General features: G+C 43.6%; 1 protein-coding gene across 1 annotated transcript in view; it reads right to left on the bottom strand.

Annotated features, from left to right (window-relative positions):
• The window catches only part of TTC21B (tetratricopeptide repeat domain 21B), a 67,740-nt gene that overhangs the window by 41,438 nt on the left and 16,685 nt on the right, over positions 1 to 9,617 (bottom strand). Inside the window, exons 7-10 of the mRNA XM_018554240.1 lie at positions 8,499 to 8,583; positions 6,702 to 6,800; positions 4,037 to 4,229; positions 1,700 to 1,797 (exon numbers count right to left, since the gene is read on the bottom strand). Coding sequence (XP_018409742.1) covers positions 1,700 to 1,797; positions 4,037 to 4,229; positions 6,702 to 6,800; positions 8,499 to 8,583 — 475 coding nt within the window. The remainder of the gene's footprint in view (positions 1 to 1,699; positions 1,798 to 4,036; positions 4,230 to 6,701; positions 6,801 to 8,498; positions 8,584 to 9,617) is intronic.

The raw sequence follows: 9,617 nt of genomic DNA, 5'->3' as shown, positions 1-9,617 counted from the left end.
TTTAAATAGAGAAAAACGTGCTAAAAATGCAAAAAAAACGAGCTGAAAAAATACGCTCAGGTGTGAACCCAGCCTAAACCACAGCACTCACTAGGGGACCAGGCATTGGACACACCTGAACATGTGTGGAATGCTGAAGGCTCTTCAGCCCCTGTAGCTCTTCAAGAGAATGAATATCAGAGGCACAGGACAGGTAAGTATTCATTTGTACCTAAGCCCAAAAACAAAAAATGATGCAGAAAGGAACCAGTCCTTAGATAAGATGGCTGCATCTAGTATTTGTTCCAGGCTTTTCCCCTGTATTTTGTAACTGGGAATCCTGCAAATAACACATGATCTGTCCCGTTACACTGTATCTATGGAGGTAGCCATGGTTGTCACAAAGGCTGCACGTGGCCAGGAATTACTTTATTTGGACGCAGGACCTTGCCTAACTTCGTGCACAAAGCTGAACATGCATAGCTCAGTGCTCGCCAGGGCTGACACACAGTAAGGGAGCATTTCTGACAGAAGTGACATACAGGGTCTCTTCTGCCATAACAAAAAAAAAATCCTACCTTTCAGTGGTTTTTTTAAATCTTTATTTACTTTGAATAGCTGTTTCTAAAGGCTCCTTCGCATGGGCATGTACATCCGTAAAAAGACTCAATCCCAGAAGGGACAGGTGCTGCTTGTAATTGCTCACAGCAGCATGTACCTCCACATGGGAGAAGGCTGCAGCAGGCATTTACACACGACCACACCCCCAAACCAGTACATCCATGCGGGTCTGGGTGGCCGCACTTGGACATATACTGTCTGCAATGGATGTGCAAGTTCTGGTGTGCATGTGACAACACGTAATGGCATGCAACCGCGTTCTCCCATAGGGAAGAAGAGGCTGTTGCGCGCAATTACACACAGCACCTGTCCCTTCTGGGATCGGATATTTTTATGAGCCTGCACACCATACGGATGTGCATGCCCATCTCACTGAGCTGTTGTCAGAAGGTGCAGTTGGAGCCATACTTCCAGCTCCCACTATATTGTCATTTTCGGTATTGTGTCTTCACCCCCTCCCTGCGTTTACCCTTCAAAAAGCACAGTGATGCTGCTGCTGCTGCTATGCTTTGTGAATGGCAAATCATGGGTCGAGGAAAAGGCACAAACCCTGGAAAATGGTGTACATCATAGAAACTGTTCTGCTGCAGCTGAGAGCCAGAAGTACGGCTCCCGTTGTACTTTCCGGCACCAGCTCAGTGGTGCTTAGAAATAGATTCTTTAAAAACCGCTTATGGAGAAGTCATAGCAAATATCGAAAAGTTTTAAAAAATGTAAATAGATCCAGATGTTGGATCGGCTGAGTCAAAATCCTTCTGCACAGAGCATGTTCAGCTGACCGAAGTGCAGACGAAGACAGCCGATGTACGGCTGAAATCAGCTGTACTGAGCCGGAGTGAATAGCCGAATGTTGTTCGGCTCACTTCACTTCGGCTGCGTTATTCACTCGGCTGGCTTCGGCAGCTTTGTGAAAAACCCCTTAAATGAAACAAATGTATTAATGTATGTACCACATCCTAGAATACACTAAAACAACAGTTAGCCATAAATAAGACCTGCAAACTTATATTTCAAGTGACAGTTTCCAACAAACAAACATCTTCAAATCTTGATGTGCAAGCAGAATAACCGGACACAGTTACTTCCATTTAAAACTTACCCCGGACTTTCCAATAGATTGCTGGATCTCCATGAGGAATTCCAACTGCTGATCAGCATCCTGTAGCTGCCCTTCAATTATCTGACACCGAATAATGCCTATTAGACAAACATAAAAGGATCTTATTTTCTCTACATATATATTTATATATTCATGCACATATATTTTGTTTTGAAAACCTTGTTTCTGTTTATCATTATTTATATATCCTGGTAGCTTTGTACAAGTCTAGGACACAGTAGGTGGCTTATCTGTTAAATAATTATATTTCAGCAGTCCTTCAGCACAGATGCTCACTAGCACAGCGAGTGCGTCAAAGTGAAATCAATAATACTGAATGGTAAACTGAATGAAAATAAAATACAGTTCCCTTGTGGTGCAGCCGCACACTTGGTAAAAAGGGATACACTGCAAAGAAGCTTCTGGAGGCACCAAAAGGTCTTCCTGAGGTTTAGAAGCTCTAACAGCTTCCCGCCACCATCACATATATTTGCGGCATCACGGAAATGGCCTTTCTTGATCTATATGCTGGGATCGCACTCTATCAAACGACCCCAGCACTCAGCTCCTGGTCTCAGATTAATGATCCCAGCTCCGGATCATGTGATCACTGGGATGGCCAATCACAGTGATCATTAGTTTTAGGACCCTCCACTATACTGTTTCTCTTCTGCAAGGAGAAAAAGACACATTCAGGGGACTTTATCAAAACTGGAGCAGACAGAATCTTGAGCAGTTGTCCAGGGCAACCAATCAGCTTCTCTCTTCAGTTAAGATTTGAAAATGAAAGAGAGAAGCTGATTGGTTACCATGCACAGCTGCTCCAGTTTTTGTCTACTCCAGTTTTGATAAATCCCCCTCATTGTATCTTGTACTTGGATTTGATTTAGTATAAACTTATTGCAGTCCCCAAGCATGCAGTGCTCATGTGCTAAGAATGAGAACAGTGACTGAAATTAGCAGTGACTGCTGCTTCTCCTTTCACTGTCCAGTCACAGGTTGGTGAAGGGACAAGACCTGCAAGTGTTAGCAAAGAAAAATCAGATCTTCTGCCCTGTCAGCTAAGGCTGTGCTGTGTGACTGAGCTGTATATATTTCAGAACTGGATAACCATAAACACAAAATATGGGCACATAAAACAGCTCCCAAATATGTACTACAGCTTTTTGCCAGGAGTTCAGCTTTAAGGTGGATCATTTCTATACCCGCTCCCTGCCAGACAGGATCATTCATGAGCTCTGTGGTTCCAAGGGGCTGGAAAACAACCCCAGGATTGGTACAATGAAAGCAGTCATTCCGAGAGTATTAGGTTACAGGAATGGAAGTTCCCAGAAAATAGAAAACACACACCAGTAAGTTGGCGGCTATTTGTCATATCACCTCATCACAGCTATGGATTGAATTATTTTGTAGATTCATTTACTTTCTTGGAATTGTTTGTTAGGGAATGCAGTATTTTATTGTGTGCATTTGTATTTCTAAAATTCATTTGTAAAAGGATACGTAAAATGGTATTAGATGCAACCTTTACCACCACAGGGAGCAATAGACTGTCCAATACATGCAACCAATGGGACATTTAGACCATGCAGTGAGTAGCAAAGGTCATCTGAATGTAATAGAAGGGTAAAACCTCCATTACCTCTTGATTTAGATTATATGTATATAATCTTTTCCAATGTCCCTCCCCCAATCAATCGAACACCCATTTTCTATCTAAATCAGCCTAAGGCTAATCAATGTGGTAGAAGCAGATACTTGGCAAATAATATCCAAGAAGCTTCTCTAGACATCTAATCACGATTAAGGGGCAGAACTTCCTTCTTGTTTAGTTTTCAGCTACCTTTCTTATTTTACTTGTATACTGCCTGTCCCCCCCCCCAAAAAAAGTCACACACTCTATTATTTAATTGGACTGCCTTTAGCGTTGATCACAGTATTCCCTGTGCCATTGTTTCAATAAGCTTATGCAATGTCACAACATTTATTTCCATCCAAAGCTGCATTCATTTTTCCTTTTTACTGACGATGGGAGAGTCGGACCTCTGCGTGAAGTCTTCTCCAGCACATCCTAAAGATTCTCAATGGGGTTAAAGTCTGGACTCTGGTGGCCAATCCAAGTTTGAAAATGATGTCTCACGCTCCATGAACCACTCTTTTACAATTTGAGACTGAGTCCAATCCCTATGCTCCCTAGCAAACTGAAGCCTTTTTCCCCAATTAGCCTCACTGATGAGTGGTTTTCTTACGGCTACACAGCTGTTTAGTCACAATCCCTAGAGTTCAATTTACATTGTGTGTGTGGAAACACAACATTGTGTGAGTGGATTGCCTTACCGGTTAATGCAGACACGCTGGACTCATCAAGATTCATTGCCGTGTTGTACCATTTTAAAGCTTCCTTTATGCGACCCTGTAGAACAAGCTGATAGCCAAGTTCAGTGGCAAAACTGGCATCATGGGGGGCCAAGCCAACCGCACGTTCCACCAAAGTCTGGGTTTGTTGAAGGATGAGCTGGTTACGTTCACACTGAGGGTGAAAATAAATTATTATATGTGTTTAACCCCTGTGCCTTCATCCAATATATCCAAGGTGATATATGATATTGCTGAAGCGGCCGGGACGAAAGAGAGTGAGTGCAGAGAGCTAGCTCCGGCTCTGGATGGAACACTACGCCGCGGCAATCGCTCGCTCGCTTCTGTTCTCTCTTCTCCTTCTCGGGCTCGGCCGCTCTGTAGCTGCAGCAGGCGAGAAAGAGAAGAGAAAACAGAAGCGAGCGACCGATTGCCGCAGTGGCAGTGTTCCATCCCTAGTCCCGCCGGCGAGGCACCATTGCTGACATTCCACTCGCCCCCCCGCAATTTTCACTCGCCAATTGCGAGGGGGCGAGTGGAAATTTTGAGGCCTGATATAAAGATTAAAGAATAACTCCAGGCACAAAGTATAAACAATTCCAAGAAACACTAAAACTCAATTGAAATCAGCTGGCCCATTCATTTTAGTTTGCATTTTATAGAATCCTTACAGCCAAACACAGGAATCTTTTCACAATGCTTCTGGGCAGACCTGCAAGTTTTGGTCACCTACTCGCCATTGTCTTTTCTAGGAGAATTACAGAATCCGGTGAAGGGGGCGCCCAGGACAAGGGAACACGGCCTCATATTTAAAGAGACTCTGTCACTGTCCTGAACAGACCTCAATAACGGCACTAACCAGATGAAACTTCCATTCATAATGCTGGCCATTGCTCCATCAGAAAAACACAGTATGGAAGAGAAGGGGACCTTCTCGGCTTCCTCCTAGGATGCAGTGAACAGGTCTGGGCAGCCAGTTGTCAGGCCTGAGCACTGTAATTTAAGGAAAGAGGGAAAGACATTACCCTAGGTAAGTTCTGACCCCATCTGAGGCTAAACCTTTTGGACTCCCAGCTCTGCAGGAGGCATGAAACATGTAGATTGGTGACTATCAGCAGGTGGGGGGGGGGGACATCAATTCTATTCAGGGCAAAGTGACTCTTCAAGGGTCATTTAGAAAGAATTAAAGATCCTGGCAGATATAAGGATTCAGCAAGCAGAGGAACCAGCCAAATGTTGGAATGAGCAAATCTCATGTTAATCTAATGGAATTTCATGCTAACTAACCGCATGGTTTGCGTCTTTTTGAAGTGTTCTTGTGACATATTAAAAGGAGAACTATGGGGTTAAGGCTTTTCCCCATAGTTCTCCTTAGGGTAACGGGAGGACACAAACTAGCGTCCTCCCGTCACCCAAGGCTCAGTATACCGCAAGCTGTAGCTCGCGGTATACTGAGACGCCGCAGTATGCCGCGAGCTTCTGCAGTATACCGTGAGATCCAGACAATTATGTCTGGATCCGCCCAGCTGTGTGACTGACAGCTGGCTCTGCCTATCTAGATGCAGAGCCAGCTGTACTCGCCCCCTCCCCCTGTCCGTTCCGCCAGTCAGCGCTGGCAGATCGGAGCGGGGAGGGGGGAATCCAGCCCCTCCCCGGGCACGGCAGAGAGCCGTGACAGGATCGAGAGGTGAGCGAACGCCGCTATGTGTTCGCTCACCTCCCGATCTACTGAGCCAACCTATGACAGTCTCATTGTCACAGGTCAGCTGGAACTATGAGGTGAGTGAAAAGCACTCACCTCATAGTTCTCCTTTAATGTTTGTGACTCACTGCTCATTTTGCGACATTTTGCCTAATTTGTCAATTGCGCAATAAATACTTTCAGCACAACCTCCAAACTGTTCCACATTCTAGAAGTGCTCCTGAGCACTTCTTAAAGGGTAATTCCACTTTCCCTGGTGAATTTGGGAAAATGGAATTATTCATTCTAATCTGACCCCCTCTCCCCCCCCCCGGGTGTACTTACCTTTCGGCGAATGCTCTTTCCCCTCCACCGATGCGGGTGTACTATCCGCACCCCGTACTGACCATGCTGACCAATGAGAAGTGCTTCTGACCTCACTGACCAATGAGAAGTGCTTCTTGCTAAGATTGGAGGGAGTAATCCCATTTTCTCAAATTCACCTGGGAAAGTGGAATTACCCTTTAAAGTAGTGCAAAGGTATTTCAGCTTCATAGCCTCAAGTCAGCTAAGCATTTAAGGGCTATACAGCTGTCCTCCAGGAGGTTTGCAACAGTTCTGAGACAATTCTCTTCATGAAGGCATTTAGTAATGAAACATAAACTAAGATAATGCATCTGTCACTTTATGAAATAGAAATTAAGACTGCAACAGTTAAAAAGACGCTGATGATGCAACCAAATTGACAAATGTCCCCCAATGTGTCTATTGACTGTGTTTAAATCAGAAGTCACATTTATATAAAATACAAAAGCGCAATGTGTTAAGTGAAGGAATGCTATGAATACTTAGCAGGAGTGGAGTGTTCCTCTAAATATTTAGCACAGTGGGCAATACATTCTAAAACTTAAATGAAGACACCACAAACCAATTCCATTAACAGAAAGTAACAAATGTAACACTTACCATTCTGCTAAAAGCTAAAGACATACTGTAATAGAGGTGAGCGTTGCGTGGTTCAAAGCGATCTAAAGCGTTTATAAGATCTCCCAGTTTTGTTGATGCCTAAAGATAAAAAACACAAATCAAATCATTTTATATTGGGTATTGTTATACTGATAGATTGTTTGCATAATTAAACCTTAAAAGAGAACTATCGGGTAAGTGTTTTTCCCCATAGTTCTCTTAAGGGTCACAGGAGGACATATTCTAACGTCCTCCCGTGACCCAAAGCTCAGTTTATAGCGAGCTGCAGCCTGCGATATACCGAGATCGCCGCAGCCGGGACGGATCCCGACAATGCTGTCGGGATCCACCCAGCTGCATGAGTGACAGCTGGCTCTGCCTATCTAGAGACAGAGTCAGCTGTGCCCGCCCCCTCCTCGGTCCGTTCCTCCACTCAGCACTGGAGGATTGGAACAGGGAGGGGGGGAATCCCAACACGGAGCGGTGACTGATCGGAAAGTGAGCAAGCGACGGTATGCGTTTGCTCACTTCCCGATCAATAGAGCCGACGTGTGACAGTTTCATTGTCACAGGTCGGCTCACTCACCTCATAGTTCTCCTTTAAAGATCATCTCCAGAGAACTGTTTTTGTTTCATTTTTGACAGGTGGGGAAGGGATAGTATCTCTCTTAGGTTTTTATTGACACCTTTGTCCTTTTTGAAGAGATTTTCCCTCACTTCCTTTGAAGACAGGATGTGACAGAAATAAATCTCTTCAAAGGGGACGCAGACAAAACCACAATTTTAGTAGGGCGGGGTACGGTTAGATCTTGATTTCATTGCATTAAGTGTCTTTATGTGCCAGTGATAACCACTTCCTCCATTGCTTATACAGACATCACAATGCCAGGAAGTGAATACAAATCTTCCCAATGGCATCACATACAGAAAAAAAGAACTTTGAATACTTAATTTATGAAAAGTCAACAAGATAAGCGTTTCTGAGACTCATGCACTCTCCCTTCAGTAGCATGCACTAGCAGGTAATGCCACTCTCCCCTGATGAACGGGGAGTGTATGAACATTCGAAATGCGTTGGTTTGCTTATCTTGTTGATTTGTCATAAATAGACAAATATTCTGGACTCTATGACCACTGGTGTGGTGCCCTTACTGATTTCTAATGGATTTATATTAGGACCTTCTCCACTGCGTGGGGGTTGTTGGTTGGGAGCAACCCCACCTAAGCTTTTCAGCTTGATTAATGAGACAATCATTTACAATACTAGATGTGACGGACTGCCTGGTACCCCCCGAATGGATACCTCTGTCAGAATCCAGCTTCCTCCACTCTGGAACCAGAAGATATTGAATATAGCAAGGGCTTACCCCAAGAATCAGACAGCACTGATTTTGTAGTAAAAACAGGAACACAGAGGCATAGTGGTTAGTGCTTATGCCTTGTACTGGGGGTCCATGGTTCGAATCCCGGCCAGGTCACTATCTACAAGGAGTTGGCATGTTCTCCCTGTGCTTGTGTGGGTTTCCTCCGGGTACTCCAGTGTCCTCCCACTCTCCAAAGACATGCTGGTAGGTTAATTGGCTCCTGTCTAAATTGGCCCTCATATGATTGTATGTGAGATAGGGATCTAAGCTCCTTGAGGGCAGGGACTTAAATAAATGTAACTTCAGTTTCACTCATTAACCACATCAGTTTTAGGGATTTCTAAAGACCTTCAGTGGAAGGACCCCAAAGAAATAGCAGATTTTTATTTTACTTCCCAAACCATTTTAAATGTCAACATAAAGCATGACTTGCCTCATGCACATTCCCCTCTCTGCACAGATAATGAAGGGCCAGAATCCGAATTGCCTCCAGATTATGATTATCCTTCTGCAGTAACCTGCGTGAGGAAATAAGAATTATACTCACTACAAACTGAAGAGAAAGCAATGGTAACCGTATATATACAGTTATGTGAAAAACAAAGTACACCCTCTTTGAATTCCATGATTTTAAGCACCAGGACATCATAAAAAATCTAGTTCTTAGCAGGTAAGTATAGCCTCAGATGAACAACGCATGACATATTACATGACAAAGGGGTTGATATCAAGATCCATGTACTTACACTAGCTGTATTTAAAAGATTTAAAGAGGAACTTTATCCATATCTTCAAAATAACAACAAAGTCACCTTTAAAAATGATTAGTAATGACAATCTACAAATAGATACTTCTAAATAATTGCCGGCTTTTTATACCTTATTTCTCTTTTCTGCGCCAGTCTTCTCACAGTGGCCATTTTACTAAGGCCAGAGACGAATATTTCTCCCTTTACTCCCTGGAACTCTGGCACATGTGACTAGGACATGTGACCATGCACATCATCTCAGGGGAGGAAAATGCCTTTCCCTGAGATCTCATGAGATTACAGATAAAAATTCATAGCAGTGCTCTGCTGATGTAACCTTCCCAGGGTACAATGCTTGGGCACAATTCCATCATTTGTGCAATGACTCAGAAAGTACTGATGCCAATAATTCAGAATGACAGACAGGCAGCTAGCATTGTCTTAGGGAGGTTCCTCTCCATAATTCCGAAAATTCCGGTTTCCTTTAAAGGTATTTTGTGCCAAGATTAACATTTGAGAAATGGAGAACAATAGAAGTGTTCAAACAATAAAATCCTACACTGACAACTGCCATCACTGTGAACAAATACTAGAAATGTTTCCTAGAGCAACCAATCAGATTCCATGATTCATTTCCTGCTGGGATGTACGTTAAAGGAAGGTCGGTGGTTTGCGGTCTGAAGCAAAATGAAATATTTAATCAAATCACTTTGTGTGGATGGCACAATGAGCCGGCCAACATTTCTCTGTCATTTACAATGCAAATCACGGTATGTTTGCTGATCTATCGTCTAATATCCGCA

Source organism: Nanorana parkeri, unplaced genomic scaffold, assembly GCF_000935625.1.
Source record: "Nanorana parkeri isolate BGI_ZX_2015 unplaced genomic scaffold, ASM93562v1 scaffold149, whole genome shotgun sequence".
NCBI lineage: Eukaryota > Metazoa > Chordata > Amphibia > Anura > Dicroglossidae > Nanorana > Nanorana parkeri.
The sequence above is the reverse complement of the archived record's forward strand: the minus strand, read 5'-3'. Positions and strand labels throughout refer to the sequence as shown.